Raw genomic sequence first — 24,022 nt, forward strand, 5'->3', positions numbered from 1 at the left:
ACTCCACCATGCTCAAAAGTTCATCTTGAGCTGAGATGGTCTCACATCCCTTACAAAGAGACTGCTTTTCCCTGTTGGGAGAAGCAATTAGGGGGGAAATGCAGTCAAAATATGGAGTAGTGTAACGTGAAATAAGGAAGCAGACAGGACAAAAGGAAACATTCCAGTCCAGGCTCACCGGGAAGCCTGGAGGGACTCTCACAATATTGGTTCTGCACCTGTGTATCACAGGTCAGAGAATCTCTCACAGTCTCGAGCCAAACAACGTGTGCTTAGCTGGAGTTTGTGTTTCATAAAGACACTCCAGAGCCAGACAACCGAGGTTTCCTTAGTGAACTGCATCCAAAGTTAACCATTGTACAGAAAATATGCACCGTGTTTCCAGTTTGGATTTCTGACCTTAAATTCTACCCCTGCTTGGAGTTTTATTACTTCTGCCTGCAAGGCTGCAGGGCAGCTCTAGGCTTGGACCTCTCTCTGCACTGAGTCCCTGTAACCCACAAATGTGCCATTGGGGGTGCTCAGTCAAGCTTGAGTTGTTCCTCATCCAGAACCTTTACCACTGGTTTCCTTTAGCCATGACACAAAATTAGCTGAAATACCAATAAGGAAAACAGTTGTTTGAGCCACTGAGAAGGATGGTTTGAATTCAGCAGAACTTGGCTCCCTGAACATCAAAATACTATATCTGCCCATGCTCTCTACAGTTAATTATTATCACTACTATTGCCAGGGGCACTTTTGTAAAGGTTTGGTTTCCCATGTCAACATTTCAGCTTCAGGTTTATCCCACCGTGGTTTGTCCATTCTCCCACACTTCCCTCCTCCCTGGGGCTCTGCAGGCCCCCCCCCCAGCCCTGCACAAGGCTAATGACCATCACTCAGCACTTGGGAGCTGCACTGAAAGGGCTCAAGGATGCAGGAATGCTGCTCATTACCCTTTGCTGGCCTTTATCTAAATCCCCCTGAGCTCTGCAATGGTCCTTATTGAGCAACAGGAAGAGGAGTCCCTTCCACTCTCTCTGCAGCTGTGATTTTGTTCTCAGAGACACTCAGGGACACTTGGCTGTCAGGGGACCCAGCAAATCCCTCACATCATCTGGTCCCCATAACGTGAAGAACAAGGTAACTCTTGGATCAGATCAGTGGGGAGCACAAGGCTGTGCAAAGGACTGTTTGTTTGGGTTTGTTTTGTTGTTGTTTCCTAGTTAACTACTGGGGGAAGAAAAATTATTAAAGAAAATATCTGCGTGGGGTTAGCCAGGCATGTTTCAGCTTCAGATTTTTCACTCCTTGAAATAGTTACACCTCCAACTCATTTTAGATCGAAAAATCAGAGGATATTCACACTGAAAATGTTTTCCAGGATTCCCACACCCTGTTATTTTAACACAAAACTCACTAAATGCTTCCCAGACCTAGGGATCTGTTTACTTTCTGATGGGATCAAGCCCTTATTTACCTGTTTGTGCTTCCTCTGAGTTGTGATATCGACACAAGAATGAGCATCACAGTGTAAGTGTCCCCTAAGTGCTGGTGGCACTCTGAGGAGCTTCATTTTGAGGTTCTAGCTGCCTCCACCTTGAAACTCTCTTAAAAATAGCCTTAAATGGCAAGTTTAGCCCCATGAATGAAGGCCCAGCATCAGGAGAGATTTCTCCTGGAACATGGCAAGCATTGGGTAAGGCTGGGTGTCAGCCAACCTGCTCTCTCCATGCCTGTCACCCCACGCACTCAGCCTCAATATTATGTTACTCTTCCAGCTGTGGAGGATTTGACAATGAATTTTGACCCTCCCTCTGAGCACTGGTGAGGAACGGGGAGAGCAGCCGGTGAGTCCAAAATGGACAAACCCAGAATGGCGCAATTCCCCTGCAATACACACCAAGAAGGAACTGGAGATCCCCAGGGACACCTTCATCCCCTCCAACCCCACACCACGACAGCTCAACATCACTTCTGAGCACCAGGCAACAATACACTGGCAAATAAGCTCCAACCAGGGCTTTAAAATGACACAGCTCGAGGACAGCTTTAGAGGCTTGGTGCACAGTCGCTGCTGCCACGTGACACTGCTGGCAACAGCAACGATTTTGGCACTTCAGAACAAGCACAGGGCCAGATTGCAACTGGAAGGAACAACCATAACTCTTCTGCAGTCAAAGAGCTCCCAGGTTTCATAACCACTGAGAGTTTAGCCCCAACAGCACAATACAGAAACTCGAGGGCACTTCATCAAATCAAAGCTCTTAACTGTTTAAGTTCATCTTTCTCTGTGAAATGTGTCTGCAAGACACTCTCAAGCACTTCTCCGGAGTTAATTACCTGAACCCAAACCATCACAGCCCACAAATCCTTTAAACTTTGAGAATTGACTTAATGCTGAACAGCTGCCAGGCACTCACTCGCTTGCAGCCCCGGGAACAGCTTTTCTTATCGATAAAGGGGATTCCTGTGTGTGCAACACCCAGGAGTGGCACTGGGAATGACTGAAATGCCTCTGCTTTGAGATTAGGATGTGCCAGCAAAGAAGTGCTAAGTGCAGCTGGAGGCCAAGCACATTCAAAGTAAAGCATGGCCCAGTCCCCTTCCAGAGGGTGAGGAACAGCATGTGGGGGATGCTGGAAAAACGTTGGTGTTTGCTGTAAATCGCTCTGCTTTGAAACTCAAGGCCTTACAGTTCTCCTCAATAGGAAATAACTGGGCTATCTCCAGAAACTGTTGGTAAATGAGGACTTTAATGGTGACAATTGCATCAGTACAAAAGCAATCTCCTATTTTAGTCCAATTAGTGCTGTGCTAAATCATCAGCCGGGGCCTTGCCTTTTGCAGTTGAAAGAGAGACATCTGTGAGGCTCTTCTGCTGCATGTGTTTTATATTATCCTCTAGCACAATATGCATAAACTAATGCTATTCTACACTTACACAGCACCTCATCTGGAAATCTGAAAGCGATTTATGAATGGTGGGCATCTGTGACATTTTACAGATGGAAATTGAGGCACAGAGGGAATCCATAATCAGCCCCAGACTCACACAATGAGTCAGCTGCAGAGCAGAGCCCATTATTTGTTCTGTAGGAACATCTAGTGTCCAAGCACAGAGGGAGACAAAGTTTTCTACCCCAAGAAGTGTACAAGCATACCCAAAAATGCCACCCATGTCTGTGTTCAGACAGAGACTGCTGAGGAACAGAGTCAATGCATATCCTAAAGCACAGTCTCCCCTGGCAGACAGGTCCCTTCATTCTTGCAATACAAACACAGGCCAGGAGAAGGGTTATTATGCCTGAAAGTTTGTCTGCTTTTTCCACATCAGTTGATCTAATAAAAAAGATTGATTCTCCCCACAAATCTGGCCTCACTTTAACAAATCATTTGATTTGACACAAAGGACTATATTCAGATAGTTCAAATTCCACTTCACTCCCTGAAACTAAAGTTTTTGATGGGCTGAAGCCTCAGAAACAGCCAATAGCAAACACCAGCCAGAGACACCCACCTTGGGAAGGGCTGGAAGTGCCTGAGTGTGGCCAGAAGCATCTGCAGATCTCTCTGTGCCACAGTGCTTATGAGCCCACGAGGAACACCACAGTGTTAGAGAAAACAGACAGCTCTTCCTGCCCCTTCTAGAAATACAGCAGCAACTCACACTTCTGAAAGCCTTCCAGCAGTAAACATAACACTGGATTACCTGCTGGGGCAGTGGGCCAGATGCCTGGAGTGGCATTCCCAAGGTATTGGGATGCAGATTACCAAGGTGTAGAAAAAGCCCCTAATCAAATACAAGCAATAAGTCTCTGCCTTCCTGCCCCACAGTTCCAAAGAGTTTAGCTAACAGCCTAAAAATCAGCATATCATTTGGAAGCTGAATGGCTAAGAGCAAACCATAGAAGGAAACCCTCAAACATCAGATCGCTAGAGGAATCCCAGGCCAGATTGCCAATAAGGAGAACTCCTTGCACAGTCAAAAAAACCCTCTAAAACCAACCAGCCTATAAATCATAGAATGACAGAATGGTTTATGCTGGAAGGGAACTTAAAGAATATCCAGTTTCAGCCCCCCTGCCATGGGCAGGGACACCTTCTACTAGACCAGGTTGCATCCAACATGGCCTTGGACACTTCCAGGGATGGGTCAGCCACAGATTCTCTGGGCAACCTGTGCCAGGGCCTCACCACCCACCAGGTAAAGAATTTCTTCCTAACATCTAATGTAAACCTGCCCTCTTTGAGTTTAAAACCATTGCCCCTTGTCCTGTTACTATCAGTCCCTCTCATTGTGGAAGGCCACAATGAGGTCTCCTCAGAGTCTTCTCTTCTCCAGGCTGAAAAACCCCAGCTCCTGTTCTCATAAAAGAGGTGCTCCATCCCTCTGATTATCTTAAACACCCATCATAATCAGCAGAAATACCCAGTTCTGTGCTCTAACCCCACTGTCAGGTTAGCAGAACAATAAAAGCATCAGCTAGATTTTGCCTGCATGAAACCTTAAAAGTGCATGAAAGGGCACAATGGAGGAAACCACATTTTAAAATAATTTAATATCTGTCTCCTCAGAGGGCTGTGATGTGCAGGGGCAGGACTATTCGTGCTCTCTGTGAACACCAAACAGGGCAGATGTTGAAAAGGGCACAACCACCAAGGGAGAAACTGAAGCACAAAGGTGGAGACAGACCAAGGAAACAAATCACCACTTTAAAAAGTCAATCCAGAACTAAGACTGGCCTGTGGCAGGACCAATAATTAGCACTGGAGAAAATTTAAGATGTAATTCCTGCTGACACAATACTTTCCCAAGTGTCTTTGGACATGTCATCAGTTCCTCTGCATGGCACTTGCAACACAAGGGTCAGTGTGCTAAGAAATGCATTTGTGTGCCAGGACATGCCCAAGGAACAGAGAGGAGTAAGCAACAGCATCCCAAATCATGGCAGAGAATGAGGATAGGAACAAGGACTGAAGGACCCTTCCCTCCCAGAAGGACTGGGATCAACTTCTCTATTCAGACATTCTTTTTTTTTTCCTGATACAATAAGAACGAAGAATTCCAAGGAAGTTGTTACACACTCCAAAAGCCCTCCCTAGTGAGCACTGGGAATAGGTGTTGGTCATCTTCAGCTTCAGGGTCCCACCCAAGGGATGCAGCACTGCAGATTTGAGGCAGATCCTGCCCAGGCTGCCTCCTCTGGCTCCTGCTCACTCCTCCAGCTCTGCCTGGGACCAGTGGCCAATTCCACACTGGACAGCCATGGATAATGAGGAATCTGTGGCATGTTCTGTGGCATCCATGAGCAGAGCACACAGAGAGGAACTGCAGCTAGAGCATGAAGTGCATCCCCACAGAGGGTGGAGCAGAAAGACCAGGGCTTGTCCTAATCTGAGGCTTCACAGGAGCTTCTGGGCTATGGGACACTGATTTTTCTGCTGAGTGTGTGTTCAGCAAGGAGAGCAGAAAGGCAGAGCAGTGAGAGCTCTTCATGCTCCTGCACACCACTGCTTTCCCAACCAGCCCTTGGGAGTAACTCGTGTGCTCAGCGTTTGTGGGGCTTCAGAGCTGCCACAGTTCTCATCTTCCACAAAAGCTGCCCATGGCCATCAGCTACAAAGACTCCCATGGGAATTCCTGCTTCTCATTGATTAACTGTCATTGGATATATATGGTTGAACTTAAAACCTCATTTGGGCTTTTGCACATGCAGCAGAGAGCTTTCAAGCCACTTTTCTCCATGAATTTGGACACACATAGTTTGTCCACCAGCAAGCAACAAATAAGCTTCATTCACTTTCAACCTTTAAAACCATTTTGGTTTTCTCAGGGGAGGCTGTTCAGAGACACCAACATGAGTGTCACAGACACATGATGAGGAGACCCCAGGCTGCTCAATGCCAGTGGCTGAGGAGCCTCTCTGCTCATGGAGAGCCTGCAATCATACACAAGGTCACAGCCACGTCCCTCTGAGCACTCACCTCATCCAGCCAACCCCAGGTCTGGCTCTTCTCAACACACCACCCCCAAAGGCTGATGAGGAGCATGAGCAGGTCAGGGAAAACCAGGGGGTGAGTTTTAATGACAAGCCAAGCACAACAAGCACCCTGGGACAGAGACAGGGTCTGTGGAGCCTGGTGTCCCCCCTCTGACAGTGAACAAAGTGAAAACTAGAAAAGGACAAGCAGGATGGCCCTTCCCAGATGCTCACCAGGTACTGCCTGGGCAATTCCCCGAGGGGAGCCGGCCATTCCCAACTCCCCTTTTCCCTGCCCTCCAGGTACCTGAGGGAAACTGAGGCAAAGAGCAGGCAGAGACTCACAGACCCCCTCCCATAAGCTCTTCCCCCCAAGCAAAGGGCATCCCTGGCTGCCACAGCCCCCCACCCAGGAGTGCACCCCACTTCACTCTCAGGCTCTGCCTTTCCGGGAAGTTCGTGTTTGTTGCCCACTTACGGTCCTGGTTGGGAAAGGAACGGTGCTGGCGGCCAGGAGCACCTGCGGGGGGGAGACAAGGCAATTATCACTGGGAATGTGGCAAACCCTCTCCCTGCACACCGTTGGCTCAGCACAGAAAACGTTTACTCAGCTTGAGGAGCAAAACTTGGTGAGGACTGAAAGTGCCTCCGTTCCCCCGCTCGGCTCGTTCTCGCTCCTGGCAGCATCTCCCCCATCCCACCCCTGGCAAGCCAGGCATGCACAGCACACACACAGCTCTCCCACGTGCTGAAACGAGCCTGTAAAACAGCCCCTGCCTCCACTGGAGATGATGCTTCCAAGAAACACAACAGACAAAGCAGAGATTAGCTCAGATGGTCAGAGCGTGGTGCTAACAACACCCAGGTTATGGGATTGATCCCTGCATGGGCCACTCACTTAAGAGCTGGACTTGAGGATCCTTCAGGTCCCTTTGAACTCAGAATGTTCTGTGAAACCTACTGAGTAAAACAGGCTGCAGCATCCACTCTGGTTGTGTGCAGAAGGGACTGGGGTTGGTTCTGGGGCGTTTTTTTGGGATAACAGCAGTCACTGCCTCCTTTGCACACTGTGGGGAAAAAGTGGTCCCAGGCTCAAGGAGGGAGAGCAGCTGCTGTCTTTTTGGCTGAGCCACGGGAAGAGGAACCCAGCACCTCTCCAGCAGCTGGTGCATGTTCTAAAAAACAAGTTTGTGATGACAGGAAGAGAGGGAATCAAGAAGGGGGGAAGGCCTTTAGCAGTGTGGGCACAGCAGCACCTCCTAATGCATAGGATAACCAGTACACTTCAGAGGGGGTGTCTGCCCCCAGCTCTGCTTGTGAGCTGGGTTGGTTAACTTGTCTCTACAGATTTTTCTGTTTCCAAGTGTAAAACCAGAGATGACGACTCCAACTGCCTTTATAACCAGTCTGAGGTCTGTGAAGACCTAATTATTTAAGTCTGTGAACCACAAAGCACTTTCATCTGGAAAGCACACTACATGAGCAAATCAGTATCTGTGTTTCGTGAATAGAAGGGTAAAAAAGGAAGAAGAAAAAATGCTGAACAAGCTGAGAAAATAATTGTCTTAGTATGAAAAACTTCCCCCTTCCCCAAGCACCGGAGGGTGACGATCACATTGAAGAGATGGATGTTAGTCACGATCAGCACACATAAAACCATCTTGAAGATACTAACTACAAACAACTGTTACAAGATTTTACAAGGGCCTGTTTGTTGCACCAGTGTCTGGAAACATCACATGAAAAACAAACAAACAAGATCAGATAATTGCTTTGAATATGGTTTTTGTTAGTTTGGGGTCCTGGATGGGTTTGTGCACATGCCTGGGAAGCTGAGCAGCAGACTTGCTTATGGTCCTCCTACTCATCTTCACTGGGAGGAATGGGAAGTGCTGCTGCATTTACACCAGTGCAAATCTGGTCTAGATTCCCTTAACACCCTCAAAAACTCACTGAACACACATTTCTTTGGAGCAGTGATGCTTTAACATTCCTCCAGCTCCTCTCTATCACCTTAAGCTTTAAAGCACACAAGCAGTGATAATGAGCTGAGGCCAGTCCCACAGTCACAGTGTTACATTCCCCCTAAACCCATCCTTTGAGGGAAATAAATAGAGACTTGACTGCTGGTGTAACTCCCAGTAAATGTTTCCTCAGTGTTGTAAGTATGGAACATGTGGATGAAGAGAAAACTGCCCTGAATGGACACCAACACTATCTTATTCCCTGTTTCTTAAAGAAATTCTGTCCCAGAGGGACTTGCCCCCAAGCCCCTCACAGGATTGCCAGTGTGAGGAATCTTTTCATCTAGTTTAATCCAAGATTTGGGATTCAAGCAATGCTCATTCAGCAAGGACATGGTAAATCAGATCAGGGACCCAAGGGGATATTCCCATAAATTCCTACCATGGCTTTGCACAGATGAGCAACCACAGCATGTGCTGCACTGCTCCCACCACTTTTATTCCCAGCAGCCCAGGCAGTGGGAGCCAGGCAGCGGTGCTGGCTGCTGGGAGATCCCACAGGGAGAAGGTGATGGCCACGCTGCAGCCTTTCCTGCAGGTGTCCCCAGTTGCCAGCTGGCTCCAAGCTGTGTCATGTTTCCTGCTGCATGGCCAGGAACAGCTTTGCTTCTGTCTCAGCAGCAGTTGCAACCTCCTAAACAAACTGTAGGAGCCACACTGGGGAGTCCTGGTCTCCCATGGAAACCTCTATCCCAACATTCCTGACCTTGTCAGATGGGTTTCTAACTCTCCCACCTCTTCCTTTAGCTCTGTCTCTATCAAGCCACAGTAATGTCCTGCTTCACAGAAAGCAAGCCAAAGCCACTCTGCTCCCTGTCTTTGCTACAGCAGACACAGGATTGCAGGTGAGGATTGGGATGCAGCTCTAGCACCTTCCCCACCTCCCCTGGACAGCCAGCTGGGGGAACTCATCCTTTGCCTCTGAAAGGAGGCAGAGTAAAGCTCAGTTATCCAGGTCAGACACCAGCCCAAAGAAAGCAGAAAGGCAAGTCTCAAAGAACCTAAAAACTGGTTCCCTTGGACCAGAGCAGCTGCCCTCCATGGCAGGGAAGGGCACATCAGCTGCAAGAGGAGTGCAGAGAAACAAGAGTCAAGCCTCACATTTTAAAAACAAGTCTGGGTTCCAAAGCAATGTGTGACCAAAGACTAAAGTCAGGTCAAGTCCCCAGACAAGCTGCTGGAAGCACAGTTTGTCTTGTGCAGCTGAAATGCTCAGGTGGGGCATTCCCCAGCAGCATCCCCTTGGCACTGGGACTGTCCCTGCAGCCAGAACCCAAGGAGCTGTGTCAGTGCAGCAGAGTGATTGTGATTGTACCCTCTCAAAGAGAAGGGCTGACGTGGAAGAGAATTAATCCAGTCTTTCAGTGGCTTACCAGGTTTGAGGACTTCACATAAGAGCAACCAAGTGCATCCTGGATGAGATTTTGGGAAGGGCTCACAGAAAATGGCAGGTCAATGAGATGTGCAACGAGTGTCTAAAGCCCTGCACCACCACAGAGCCTCCACACTCCCTGCAAGCCATAACAAAAGTCTCAGAACCACAGGGTTTTGCACTATTAACCAAAAACTCTAGTAGCCACTGTGCAATAAATTTTCTTCCATTATTCAACCATTAACAGCAAGTACAAACCACCAAGTTCTGCTTCTACTTTGAGAAGCAAAGATTCCAGTTTAGTCCTTTCCAGCTAAAATTACATAAATGTTTGATGCCTTTTGCAAGATCTGCAGAGTCAACATAAATATCAAAGATCAAATTCAGAGGGATCCTGTTACTAACTCAAGATCCATCTAGAGTTAAACAGCAGCCACAGTGTGCATAGGAAGCTTCTCCCTTTGCACAGCGGTGTCAGGTCAAGATTAAAGAGATTAAAAACATGTTTACAAGGGTTTTTTCTGTAATAGCAACAAGAAAACCCCACCTAAATCTCAAGAATTGCAAAAGAAGAGCCAGTCAAAGGTAGAAATGTATTCCACAGCCCTGTGCAGGGAATCCATTTCTGGACAACTGCCTAAAACTCTGCATCCGCCTTGTGCTGGCTCAACCCCCACTGCTCTTGGCAGGTGAGATAGAAAATTGGTTATAAAATGAGCTCTATATTTTATAAGTTTCATAAACATTTTTTGAAAAAAACTCGAATATGAGGTATTCTCAGATATTCTGTGCCAGAGAGTAATGTGGTCTAACTTGGAAACAGAGTTACCACCTGTTCATGGCAACTGCTCTTTTAATCTTCATTTCTGTTTTATGAGCTGACCAACACTATTTTATTAGCTGACAATTAGTTTAGGTTGATTTAATTAAGCAAAATTGATTACAATCCCTCTTTCTTCTCGGGCAAACATTCTGCAGGATTAGGGGGTTGAACAACTTGGGCCCTGCATCAATAATGCTGAATTCCAGATCTTTTTGTCAAAAACAATCACCATGACAATCCAGGTAAATATATGTCAGTGGACACAGAGAGGGTCTAGGTGTTCTAAGAGAAAAAGAGGTGTTCTAAGAGAAAAAGAGGTGTTCTAAGAGAAAAAGAGATGTTCTTGGAGAAAAAGGCAGGCTCTGGCTGCCTGGGGAAAACCAGAGGTGACATTTCGACCAGTGCTTAAGTTTAACTGGTTTAAGTTGCCACTTTTGTTTTCTGCACCTCATGGATGGACACTCTGCCAGACAGGAAAGAGTGAGCTGAAAATAACCCAATCTGAACACACTAATTGATTATTTTTCAAGGAGATCAGTTCCTTAGACCCTGTGGCTGCAGAGACACTTGAGTCAGTGGAACAGAACGGGCAGTGTGGGGTGGGAGGAAGAGCAGGAACATGGAGAGGGTGATTTTAACTGCCCCTGGGAAGTGGTTCATTTAACTGATGCAAAGATGAAGGCACCAGGTGCCTCCAAAACGGGTGTTGCACAGGAGGCAAGGAAGGCTTTTCTGTCAGTGTTTGCTCTCCTGTGAGCAAACACCCTTGTGCATCAGCGTTTGGGCCAAAGTACCACATGTCTGCTAAATACTGGTCAATACAGGGAAAAAGGCAGCATAGGGTAGATATCTCAGCTTTAATTTGTCTTTGGATTTGGTTTTGCCTGTTGTTGCAACTCGTTGTGGGGTTTTTTCCCCTTCAGCATTTTTTTTTTAAAGTTTGTAAAGCTACATCAAGAAGGATTTCCTACCTAGGCAAATGCCTCTAGTTCAGCATCTACTCAATATTACACACACATCAACTGTGAGTAAGGTGTCAGTCAGGCTGGGAGGAGAGAGAATTCCTCAGACAGGTTGCACAGATGTTTCTGTTTGGCTCATTTGAAAGATTCAAAGCAATAATTGACGAAAATCAACAGCCTTTTGAGTACCAGCCCTCACCAAGCTGAGCTGGAGTGAAACACTCAGGGATGAACTTTCTCATGTCACAATTCTCGAGTCCCATCTTGCAACAAGGCAGGACCCAGAGGATAATTCTGTCTGCAGAGCTTTCAGTAGAGGTTGTGGCCACAACTCAGCCCTGGAGGGTTGATAAAAATGACTGTAACAGTAGTAGAGGTTCGGGTGCAGTTCAGTATAGACAATGTTGGAGTGAAATGGCTCTTCTGTAAGATAAATGTTGCCTTTGACACTTACTGAGCCTTGAAAAGTGAACCAACGCCATTAGTTATAACTCCCTGGCAACAAAAGCCTTAATAATTCTGACTAATTGTCATGGAAAGTTACCCTGATTGCAAATTTGACAGTTATAAAAATCCAATTTTGGAATTCCAAGCAGGCCAGGAACATAATTAGGCTCCACATTTTAACACCCTCTTGATCAATGGTGGGGTAATGGAGACCCTTCCAAGGGCTTTGTTTTGAAATGAATGGCGCCATATTGATGAAACAACTTGGACACAAACCAGAAATTAAATTGAAAGTTTAAACAATGCAGCTGTATTTTATCATCCTGTATTGTCAGGCCTTAACGAAAATAGCTCCTAAACAGAGCCACATGTTTTGCCTGTTGCCCAAAAACTGAAGGTGAATTTTAAAACCCTTTCCTAAACTGCAGGATGCCAAGATTTTTCAGCTAGGAGTTATTATTAGGACACAACAGTATTTCATAGAAGTCTTGACAAGGGTTTTGTATGGTTCCTGTAAAAGCAACTTCATTTTTTAAATGGGAGATGGCTTAGATGAGAGACACTTCAAAAAAAAATGGAACCTCTGCTATGTATTTCTTCTTGTGCCATGTCCACATGTGCCTATCCACAGGTAAAAATAAAATCACATTGCAATCATTGGAACAATCAATACAGGGAGTGTAAGCAGGATTTCCCCCTCATCCTGTGTATCATTAATGAGCATTGTCAGCTGCCTTCTAATCCCAAGACCTGGAGACAGGTTTAGTGGGGGTCTATCATGTGTTTCAGTGTCACAGAAAAAAACTAGTGAGCTCTGAGAGTTATCTCTTGCCTCTGAGGATTAAGATATGATTAAAAAAAACACTTGTTGGTTACAACACTCTGAGAACCAGATCTTTGATTGTTACAGCAAATTGGTCCAGATACAGGAGACAGAAAATATATAATGAAACTTAGTCTTTTTAATATCTAAGGATGGATTTGCACAGCTGGAAACTTAGGGGTAAACTCTGGGTTTTGGCTTGTAATCTGTTCAAATAGCCTAGAGGATTTTAGGGAGTGTAACTCACACAAATTAAATGGGATTCTACCACATTTATTTATTTGAGTATAGTATTTAAGATGGCAAGACTCAGTTCCATGTCGAGCAAAAATCTGCTGAAAACCAAATATCATGTTAAGTTCTACCAGCCTTTCCCATAAAAGCCAAAGTGTTCAATCTCAGGTTTGAATACCCATAATCCCAGAAACAAGACATTAAAAAAGCTCCAGGATCGTAACCCTGCAGCAGAATAGGTTCAATGGCTCAACCCTCCCATGTGCTACAAGAATGAGGTATTTTAATTGGATCTATCAGGAAGTTTGCAGAGGGGTGCACTCAACTTTCATCTCAGTGCCCTGGCCGGAGGAAGGGAGATGAGACACGAAGAGATAAAACAGCTGAGAACAAAGCGGTGCCTGCAGCCTCCCTCACGCTGGATAAACACGTCTGTCAGAGCCTGAGGTCAGGCTGAGACCTCTGACAGCAGTGCTGGGTAAGGCTGAGGAGCTTTTATCTCCCTCAGGCTTTCCAACAGCACACGGAACAACTTCACTGCAGCGTCTGCTGGAGTTTCCCCCATCGCCCGTCTCACAAACCAGTCCTGCTGGAAGAGCTGAGAGCTGGGCACTGAAAATAAGTGTCACAGGAGGGCTGTGGGCAGGCTCATGTCCTGAGATAACAGCAGGGATCACAGTAATCCCTGTGTTCAGCCCAGCACACCAGGCTACAGGCAGAACTACCCAGGAACCAGGATTTAAGGCAATTGCTCCTCAAGGAATGGTGCAAACACAGGGACACAGCAGCCATTCCAAGCTCACTCAGCATCACTAACACCATGTGGTGACACTGCCACATCTGGTGGATTTGCCAGGCACACAAATCAGGCAGGGATGCTCAGCCCTCTGGAGACATCCCTCTTTCTCCCTCTTCCTACTCCACCAGGGGAGCCTGGATGACTGGTAGAGATGAGTGCTAGATGCACAGGTAGGCAGATGAACTTGAGTGAGATGAACACTTTTCCTCATGTTTTAGATCACTGTCTCATAAACAAGGATGTGGTACATCCTTTCCTTGCATATATAAAGGATATTAAGAATATTACAGAGGCTGACAGACTCACAATTTTATCAGAGGTCACACAAACTCCTTGGGTAGACCAGGAGAAATGCTATTTTTACTCAGCTTTTTGCCCAGTATTTTACTGCACTGCAAATTCTCATGTCATTAAATGCTACCTAAATATCAGGATAAGTAGATGATTTTTAATGAGGTTGCTACTCCCATTCACCTGCCACTGTTCAATATCTCAGGAGCATTTTATCTCTCTTAGCAGACTAACAAGGCTGTAAAAGAAGCAAGATAAACACCAGCTGAATAATTTAAATGTTGTAGCCTAGTAGGTGAATATGGACTTTAAAAGAGCATCCAACATCCAGCCTGGGGCTTCTCTGAAGTGGCTAAAAGAAGGGCTCAGAAGAGGAAGCACCTACCTGTACTGGTGTGTGCTGTGGCAAGTTTTCTCTACAGTCCTTTCATGGCTAATGAACATCCAACAATGCTTGATAAAAACAGTATCTGCTACTGATCAAGTACTGGTTGCTTTGTATCACACTTGAATCTAACAGGAAGAAATGTCCAAGAAGATGTATTGTCTAAGTTCAATGTTTTATCAAAACCAGATGAGCACACACAGCCCGAGGGCCTGGGCCAAAGCCAAAACATACAAGCAGGAAAATGCAAGCGGGTAAAATGTGACACTTGAATAAAAAAAGAGGTGGTTACCCTTGTGCCAAAAACAAAGGCATTTCTGACCATGATGGTACAGTGTATCTGGAACACCTCTGCCTCCCCAAACAGAGCACTGTAGTTCCTACAAAGCCTCTTTTCATCAGGCTCTGCTGAGTGGAACTCCCAGCTCAGACCACCTCTGGATGATGCACTCCAGTGCCTTTTCTGTTACACAGCCATTTACACAGATGCTGTGTACATGTGCACACACCCTCATGTCTGTGCCCAGAAGAAAACACTTCCATCACAGCTACTTTTACACTCTTTACTACTACTGTGAAGCCTTCTGAATGATTTCCTTCATGGTATGGCCTTGGCCTTCAGTGAAGAACCTTGCCCAGTGTTCTCACAGACACGGCATTACAGTGGAGAATAAGCAAGACAGAAGTGCCAGTGGTTTAGCCCAGAGTTTCCAATGCCCACCCATATCCCTCCACCTACCCCTTGCTCCACTCTCTGTTTCAGACTAACCCTCTCTGGATTTCACTGGAGCCAGTTTTGGAGCCATGGAGATGTGGAGGTGTGTGTTTAAGCTGGAATGGACGTGTCTTTTCTGATGTAAAGCCCCAGTTTCTTCTACAGTTTCACTGGCTCCCACTGCTAAGGACAAGAGTTCAGTGGTGCTCACTGAGCCCAGGATTAACTCCCAGGACAGCCAACACAAAGTACCAGTTGGCTTGTGGACTTCACATACTTGCCACGTGCACTTAAGCAAAGATCCTAAACTCCCCGTGACAAGAACACGAGGGGAATATGAGGCACTAAACCATCATCAAGCTGCGCTTGCACATTTTTCATGTGCTAAATCGTTGTTTTCAATTTACTTCTAGCAAGGAAAACATATATTGAGTGAGTTTGTCACATTCCTGGTAAAGCACAATCCACCACTGCCCATTTAAAGAGCTGCAGGGCAAGAGGAAATGCCTCAAATGCCCCCAAATTCCTCACTCCCTGACCCCCAACACCACCCAATGGTATCTGTCTAGCCCTGTGTAGCCCAGTTACACCATGAAGATTAGTAGCAGAAGCAGCATGCTGGTCTAGCCCCTGGCCATTTTAAGTTGTTTTGTCCAGCCAAGGTTAAAGAGTCCATGGAAAAGGCACTGCCCCATCCACTGCAAAGGCCACAGTTCCCTCACTAACATGCCCCTCCTCTCCCATTGCTGAAAAGTAACATAACTGTTGGAAAGAACTGCAAAATAGTTTTTAAGGTTCATTAAAATATTTCAAAAAGTCACTTTGATTTAAAAACCCACCTTAATAAAGCCATATTTATAGTTTCTTTCCACAGTCTTCATCCATTTATACAGCTGCAGTTCCTCTCAAAGACAGTTCAAAGAAATGCTGCTCCAGGCACCCAGTCAGAGCCTAAAAATCCACTGCTGAGTTGCCCAAGATTTTACTAATAAAATTTGTCTTCAGTGATATAAATTGAAAAGTCAAAACAGAAACCTGCTCACAATCTACTGCAGCAGGTTTTTCAATCTGCGGCTCAATTCCATGAAAAAAAGGTGTTCCACATGACCTCCAACTGCTGGAGGCAGATAAGGAAAGAAACACTGCAAGTAGGTGTTGAAACTTCTTAGAAATCTGACTGTTCCTTGCGGTATTTTCATCTGCTCAGAGAAACAGGCACTTCATTTCTGAGCTGGAGATCAGAGTAGGTACTCGATGACTTCTAGATCAGGTCACCCTGCAGTCATCTCCTTTCATGGCCTCTTACAAAAGGGTAAAGCTTCCACACAAGCCCTCTTTTCCCAGTGAAAAGAGATTTCAATTCCTTATCCCTGAAGCAGAAGATACCCCAAGGAGAGGCATCAACTGCAAGAGCACAACACACCAAGAGCTGTTCTCATGATGCTGCTCCCCAGCAGCAAGATCCAAGTCAGCAGCAAGTGAAAAAGGACAAATAAATGTCCTACCAGTGCTTGGGTACAGCCTCCCTACTCACCCAGTAAGCCTACAGGTCAGAATCCAAGCCTAGAAACACTGGACAGAGTTGGAATTGCTGAACTCAGCTAACAACCAAAAACAACGTGAGTTTTATGCTCCACGAGAACTGTGCAACGTTAAAATCAGGATTGTATCAAAAGGTGCACAGGAAAGCTAAAAGAAGACATTTGTTTTCCTACATTACTGCCCTTGAGCCAGAGCAGAGTCAAAGGCTTTGCAAGCTGGTTTTGGCGTGAAAAAGAAATGGATTGCACAGAAGCTGGGGAAGCAATCAGGCAGAGCACAACCCCATTAAAACCAGCTCTCCAGAACCCAGGGCTGCCTTCAAACACGCAGGTCCCCTCCAGTCCCAGCCAGAGCCTGGAACAGCAGCACCAGCTCTCATCACATCACAGATCCCTCATTCCACATTGTATCCCACTCTCTCAGGCTTTTGGGCCATCAGTGAAGGTGGCCCCCGGTGCCAGGGACAAGGACGTTTGGGAGGAGTCACCCAACAAAGCACAGCAAAAATAATCAGGCCTCGAGGGAGATCCTCAGCTGATCTCAGAAACACCTGCTGGGCAGCCCTGCTGCAGAGAGAACAAATCAGGCTGGGAAACAACAGTTTTCAGCTGTAATTTTTTCTTACATAAGACACATCTCACCAAATCTATCAGTGCAGCACTTCTTCAGGGTCTCCATTATTCCCATGCAAAAAAAAAGGGGAATGTTAAGGACTGCAGAAGCTGCCACTTGGCAGGTCCTGCTGTGGCTGTGGGTTTGTTTAATGCTCATAGAGAGCCCTGCTCTGAGTGGTGTCTCAGTGCTCCTGAAGCACTGCTGTTAAATAAGAGAGCACTATTTCACTTGCAAAGTCAATTAGTGCACAAGCAAGGTTGGGGTTATGTTTGCTTTTTAAAAAATAAACCCACAAAAACTTATTGAAAGGCCAACAGATAACAAATAGGACAAGAGTCAAGCATGTTATATCAGTGAATAGGGACAACCAAATCATTTTGAGCTTGCACTGTAAGATGTTGAGTGAGAGATGCAGGACCTGGACTGTGCAACAACTGCCTGTAAGACCAGCAAGGCTAATGAGAACAGCAGCACAGGGATATCTTCAACAGCCAGACTCCACATCCTAAAATTCTTTCATTTCAGTTACTATGCAATTCCAGTGCTTCACTGATAACATCTAGAAGGCAAATTGTTACCACAGCACAATCTCCAAGGAAGCAAATTTCAAAATTGAAATGACCTCTGAAATATTTGCCTCCGTCACTTTTGCCAAGAAACTTGGGGCAGTTTCATCTTTCATCATTGCTGATTCTCAGCTTTTCACAAACAGCAAATGTTAGGTTGTTGTTATTAGTAGCAGTATTTTAAATTAGTGCCCAAGAATCTGTTTGCCCTTTGGTATTGAAGGAATTTGAAAGGAAAAAGAATATTAAAAACTCACAAACAAATAAAAAATAAAATAAAATAAATTGGAAATTAGGCTTGGCTGGTGTGCCTGGATTCAATCTATAGCTCCTCAAAAATCACACGCCAGTGGAAGATTAACTCAAAATCATGGGATGGGAATGCATATGGAATTCTCATTCTGCTTACAGGAGGGTAAATGACATATGGTTAATCCCTGAAGGTTGGTTGATATTTTGGTTATTCACTGGCTGAAATACCTGCCCAGCCACTATCCTATGTTTGGATGGGACAGATTTCTCCACTTATGTGTGCTCAGCTCTCACTCACAGCACATGTAGGAGAATCCCTTGCCTCAATACCAGTGCTGTCCATGCTTTTCCAAAGAGAAGGAACCCTTCCCACTACACCCCCTGAATGAAAAACTTTACTGGCAGGGTTACAGTTCCCTGGGGACACAACAATTGCTTTCTTATTTCACACTAGAGGCATATAACACCAGATGTCCATGGAATATATCTCATTCTATAGTGGGCTACCCATTTCCCTCATCATTTTCCAATTAACGAGTGATTACGATTAGCACTGGCCGGGACATGGGATCTTGTGAACACACTGGGAAAAATTTCAGAAGGAAAGCTGTACCATAAAGTCACACATCACACAAGACCACTGACCTAAACATTAAAACCAGTCATTATTCAGAGCATTTTTGTGATGACCTTCCCCCACACAGTCTGAGACAACTCCACATTCAGACAAATCATGAAATGCTCCCGAGCCATGATCGCTTTGCTCACAAAAGTTAACATACCCCTCCCCCAGATGACTTGGCCCTGCCTGTACTAATCCAGCTGTTTTGTTTTGTGAATTGGAGTCTAAATGCACAGGCAAGAGAACCACATGAGTTTGGATTCACTGGTGCACAAGGGGATTTGCTCTAATAATCCCAGTCGTCATTACGGGAGCTGGATGTGTGAACGATGAGACTCTAATATCCTCCAGAGAGAGCTGAGTCTCAGATTCAACAGGCCATTCAGGGGGCTCCATCTGTGGATCTTCTAAATGTGATTAACTATCGTAACTAGAGGAAACTGCTTTTTCTTTCTTCCCTTTTAATGAATAGCTCTGAGTTCAGAATAAAGGGGAGAGACAAAGTGCCTGAAAACAGTAAACGATGCATCAAAAGGATCTGGGAACTTCATCTTGAGTTTCACCAAAATCCTTGCAACCTCCACGTCTAGCAACAAATTTTATACCCTCTTAAGATGAAAGGCTAAGAGGAAAAGGTCACACCTCACAGAACTGAGGATCCCTGGTCTGGACAAAACCACACAAAAGGCCAGAGAATATTTTGACATGTCAAAGTGGAACCACATCAATTTACAGCAGGTAGAATCCACCCCCTTTTACCATTAGCTCAACAGACAAGTCTGTCCTTGTGAGCATATAAAGTTTTGTATTAACTGAGTTAATGATGTCATGGCCAGTAACTCTTCCCTCCTGACTCTCAGTTATTTCCCCATGTTTTTCACAGGACATAAATTCCAAGCTCTGATAACCAGCAATGGTAACTGTATGGTGTTTCCCCTGTTCTTTCCCCTTCTCACTTTATTCTCTTCCCATGATCAGATTTAGTCACATGAAAATATTCTATTGATTGTGACTATTTGCAAAATGCCCATCAGTTAAATCCTTGCAGAGGTTAAATACTGTAAGTTGTCGGTGCCTACAGCCCTATTTGCCTTGGGACACTCCTGCATGTGCAGTTCCTGTCTCACAGGAACTTTTGAGACATTCAGGACTGACAAATTACAGCAGAAAGTTCACAGCAAGAAGCGCTGATAGAAAGATTGTGAAAGATCAAGCAGAAAACCTGCTTTCAACATTTTTTAGCTGGTGTTGAAGGATGAATCTCTGTATCAAGTTGAGAAGGAGAGGAGACCAACAGCTCAACTTCTCAAAAAAGTCACCAGTTATGTCACTCTGGCTCAGTTCTCAGTAAAACATCCAGCTCAAAGGAGCAAGTCGCTTGAATTTCTCTCTCTCGTGGCTTACATTAATTAAGTACTACTTAATGCAGTATGAAGTTTTCGTCATTGTATTCTGAAGAAAGTCAAGCAGCAGTGAAACTCTGTTCTCATGGCAGAGTTCCTTGGCTGCACTGCACCTCCTACACATGTCATCGTGCACATTTAACAAATGGGTCACTCTGTCTGCGTAAATTGGGACTAACTTCCCTCAAGTCAGCAGAATTCTGCTGCCATGCAGTCAGTGTGAGATGAGAAATGGGGCTGTACCTCCAGACCCCAGCTCTGCACCTGGAACACTGGCCTACACAACATGGGAGGCACCTCTTGAGAGGGGAAGAGGTGGGAAGGAAAAGCAATGTAAAATCACACAGAAGAGTTTGCATTTCTTGGGTTTGAACTCGTTGCCTACTTGCCACAGAAATTACTTGCAGGAAGATTGTGATGAGCTGCAGTTGGAGAGGGTTTTTCTCTTACACTTTGACCTTTTGAAGGTGAAAAGGAGTCAGAGCCATGCTGTGGCCTCTGCCAGCCCCACCAGCATCTGCTATGGACACCGTATTCCCTTCCTGTGCTTCCCTCCTTTTTCTAGCTGAAGAGTCTACAGCACGTAGCATTAAATTCCTGTTACAGGAAGGAGAAGTTAATGCTGAATCTGGAGAAGCCAGGGAAGTATCAAGAGATTTCCAACAGCTGACGGCTGCTCTGGAGGAGAATCCAGCTGCTCCTTTCCATGCAGTGACCTGTTAAAGTTGGAACAGCAAACTTCCAAACCAATCTGTAGCCATGCCTGGAACAATGAAGCGTAAATAAATTAAGTTCTTATCTCGGAAAAGCTTATGAGTGTCTCACTCCGTATGAAAGCTTTTCAGGAAATGGGGAAGAGGGAGAAAACCTTCCAAAATCTCTGCACTAAAATAGTTTATACTTCTCACAGCCAGAGAAAGGGAAAAAGAGAATAGCAACCTTTTGTGGGACAGAACAAGCAATGCTGCCTATAGGGGAGCAGGAAAAGTTGTAGATTCTGGCATTCACCCTCCATTGAAGGCAGCAGGAATTCGACCGCACACATGGACAGCTGTGACTGGCACAGCCTTTCTGTTCCATTCCCCTCCCAAAAATCCACTGAAGAGCAACTAGTTCTGCTGATAACAGCACACAGCCAGCAGGGATGGCCCCAAAGTGACACAGGCACAAAGTAATGCCAGTTTCAACCTCAGAAACTTATATTCCCACCAGTTGAGGGATGAGACAGGCAGGGAGACAGACAGGGCAGGGAGGTGACCAGCAGTGCACTGGCTCCAGGAGAGCTGCACTTCCTTAAAGTGCAGTTATTAGCCCCATCTTTTGGAAGGACACAACTTTCAAATGAGTGGTGACACCTGGAACACCTTTCACATGATTCCACCCTTTCTGTGGACACTGACTGGTAGCAGCAGCTCTGATGCTTTGCTGCAAGGGTTATGGAAAGGGAACATTAAAGAAGACTCACAGTGACATCAGGCAGCTCCACTTGTTAGGCAAAGAGCTTAAAATAACAAACACTTGAATGAAAACCTTTAAGGGCTACTGAAAACTGCCTACAGCCACTGGAAAGCAATCCTCTTGCAGACCAGAGCTAACCCAAGTCCAGCTTGCTGCTGTTACCTGGGGATAGACCAGAGTGCAGGAGTGTGCAGACAAAGAGCAGTTACAACATGAAATAAATGTCTCCTGAATTCAGTCATTTCCCACAGGGAGTAAAAGTTAATCACAAATCCTAAAGACCAGGCAACTGCATGTAAAAGTAATGATGCAAACCATTCTTGAAAAATAAAAACTAGATCATTGCCTGTCCTTAGAGTTTGATATTAAGACCATTATTTCAGTTTGACCTCTGTGTCACCTAAGATAGAAAAAACAATCCTCACTATCATAAAACAACACCGAGAGACATTTGTACATTTATCTTCCAGTTTTATGAAAATATTTCTCCCAAAAACTCTGTCAAATATCTAGTGCTTTCTTGACTATGCAGAGGTTCTCGGCAAAAAGAAAGACCAAAACTTGCAATCCAAAATTCCTAATTCTGGACTAAGCTTTCAGATGAAAACTACTAAGACTTTTGTCAGGGGAAAAAACAAAGGCAATTTAGTAACTTTTTAATTTAGACTAAATGTCAGCTCTCTCCCTTAAAAACGTCAAAGGCAAATGTTCAAACATCCTCCCTAACACTAATTTTATTAAGACTGTCAGCAATTCTCAGTATCTCAATCTAAGACAGTGAGTCAGGCAGCAAATCAATCCAATTGCCAAATCTCCAGAGGGAAAGAAACAACAGAGGAAGCAAGCCAAAGAGATTGTTGATAATGGATATTTAGTCTTTGTGTGGGACAAATACTTTGCTACTTCCTCACACTCCTTTTGCTCTGTTACACTGGGGGCACTCAGTGCACTGGGGTTTAAATGCCTAAATATAGCCATGATCACGCTGGACTTTTACATGGGAAGAATTCCTGACTTCCACTTCCCCGGTGGATTCGTGGCTGGCTCGCAGGACGTCTCACCAAGTTTGGGGTCTGTGATTTTCCAGGGTGGAACAAGTGACAGTGTGTGGTGAGTATCTCCACAAGCTGGGCCTCGGGAGCTCTGTTCTCCTGCAGCCCATCAAACACAAGCACAGCTCGCTGACCACACCTGCAGGTCCCCATCCTGGCAAAGAGCCATTCCACACACAGCAAAGGCAGCGATTTCTGGACAGAGTGACAGCTGAGACCACAGGAGTCACTTGTTGAATGAGCTTCTGAAACAATTTTGTTGTGGAAACTGGTTTACCCCTTTGCTTTTGCTGGTAGAAAAGGGAATCAGACAATGGGATGGATGTCTTGGACAAAGAGAACATGCCCAGCACCCCAGGGCCTTTGGAGCCATCCCTGACAGTTTGGATTTTGCCAGCTTGGCAGGACATGATGGCACATCCTGATACATCCTGTTCCCCACGGACAGACAATTCCCTCTGAAGCCCCCCTGTCTGCTACACAGAAGTCCCTGCCTACACTGAAGTGGAGGATTTACCTGCCCTAATTCAGGCACCTGAAGGTGAGACACTGAAGCCCCAGCTGGTCCCCATGGTGTCTCTTCATGCTCAAAGGCAGTGAGTGTGTCACATCAGTCTGTCTGGAGGAACCTTTTTGTGCACTGACTGTGTGAGGAGCTTTCAGCTTTCCACCCAAGTTGCTCACAGCCATGCATGTTAACTTTTCCTTTTTATGTTCTTTGCTATGAACTTTTATTCATGCCTCCAGCACACAGAAGATTTTCAGCTCTTAAAAAGAACAGGCAGAGGGGGTTTCCAGTGCAGCATTAATGAAAAAGGCAATGCAAAGGGTTTGAGACCTGCTGGGCACTGAATGGCCAATAAACACAGTTGCATTTTCCTGCCAGCATTATTTTTCCTGCTTGGTTATGTTTAAGTTAAGGGGGCTAATGAGAAGCTTCTCCACATGCCTGCACGTGGAGGTTTTATTTCCTTCTCACGTGGGAATGGGGCTCTTGTTTGATTTGCACTGACCCTTCTTCCCACACAGTGCCAGATCTCCATCGCCTTGGCCGTGGGCCACACGCTGAGGTTTGAGACCTGGTCCCTCAGGTAATTATCTGAGGAACATGTCCATGGAAATCGATGGTACAAACTCACAGCTGTCAGCCTGGGCTCTGAGTTTGGCTGAGCCAGAAAGAGATTCAAAAAGAAAAGTCAGCTTCTAAATATAAATTAATGGTTGGGGGTTGTTTTCGTTTTTTTTTTTCCTTATGGATTTTTAAGATGCAGAAGTGAGGGAAAGGTGAAAAGTGGTTCTTGATGGGACAAACCTTAGATCCCTCAAGATGTCTGAAAATTTTGATCAAATTACTTTGTGCCTTCAGCTGTTCTCAGGCAGGGCTGGGCACTCTTTCAAAGGGAAATTGCACAGAGACTAAAGCAACGCTCCCTGGCACGAAAGATCAAGTCATCTGTTAAAAGTATTTGGACTTCTTTGGGAAAGTTAAAACATTTTACACCACTTATTGTGTTAAAGCACTACAGCAAAAAGAATCCAGTAAACCCAAACACAAAGTGCAAAATTAATAGGTAGGAAATCCGCTGCTTCGCTGTGTTATTTCTCAGCTGGGCTTTCTCTTGCCATACTTGGGCTGACTTCAATCAGTGTCCTTAAGATCCTTTTTCCAGT

At 45.5% G+C, this 24,022-nt stretch overlaps 1 protein-coding gene across 6 annotated transcripts in view; it reads right to left on the minus strand.

The window, feature by feature from the left end:
- COL26A1 (collagen type XXVI alpha 1 chain) overlaps window positions 1–24,022 on the minus strand; it is a 181,391-nt gene that overhangs the window by 49,673 nt on the left and 107,696 nt on the right. For 3 of the 6 annotated variants that reach the window (XM_027664461.1, XM_027664462.1, XM_027664460.1), the window contains one exon: window positions 6,388–6,486. The exons of 1 other annotated variant lie outside the window; for it this stretch is intronic. In XM_027664461.1, coding sequence (XP_027520262.1) covers window positions 6,388–6,486 — 99 coding nt within the window. The remainder of the gene's footprint in view (window positions 1–6,387; window positions 6,487–24,022) is intronic. 2 more of the 6 variants (XM_027664458.1, XM_027664457.1) reach the window with 1 other exon arrangement.

Source organism: Corapipo altera, unplaced genomic scaffold (assembly GCF_003945725.1).
Source record: "Corapipo altera isolate COAL_440 unplaced genomic scaffold, ASM394572v1 181b, whole genome shotgun sequence".
NCBI lineage: Eukaryota > Metazoa > Chordata > Aves > Passeriformes > Pipridae > Corapipo > Corapipo altera.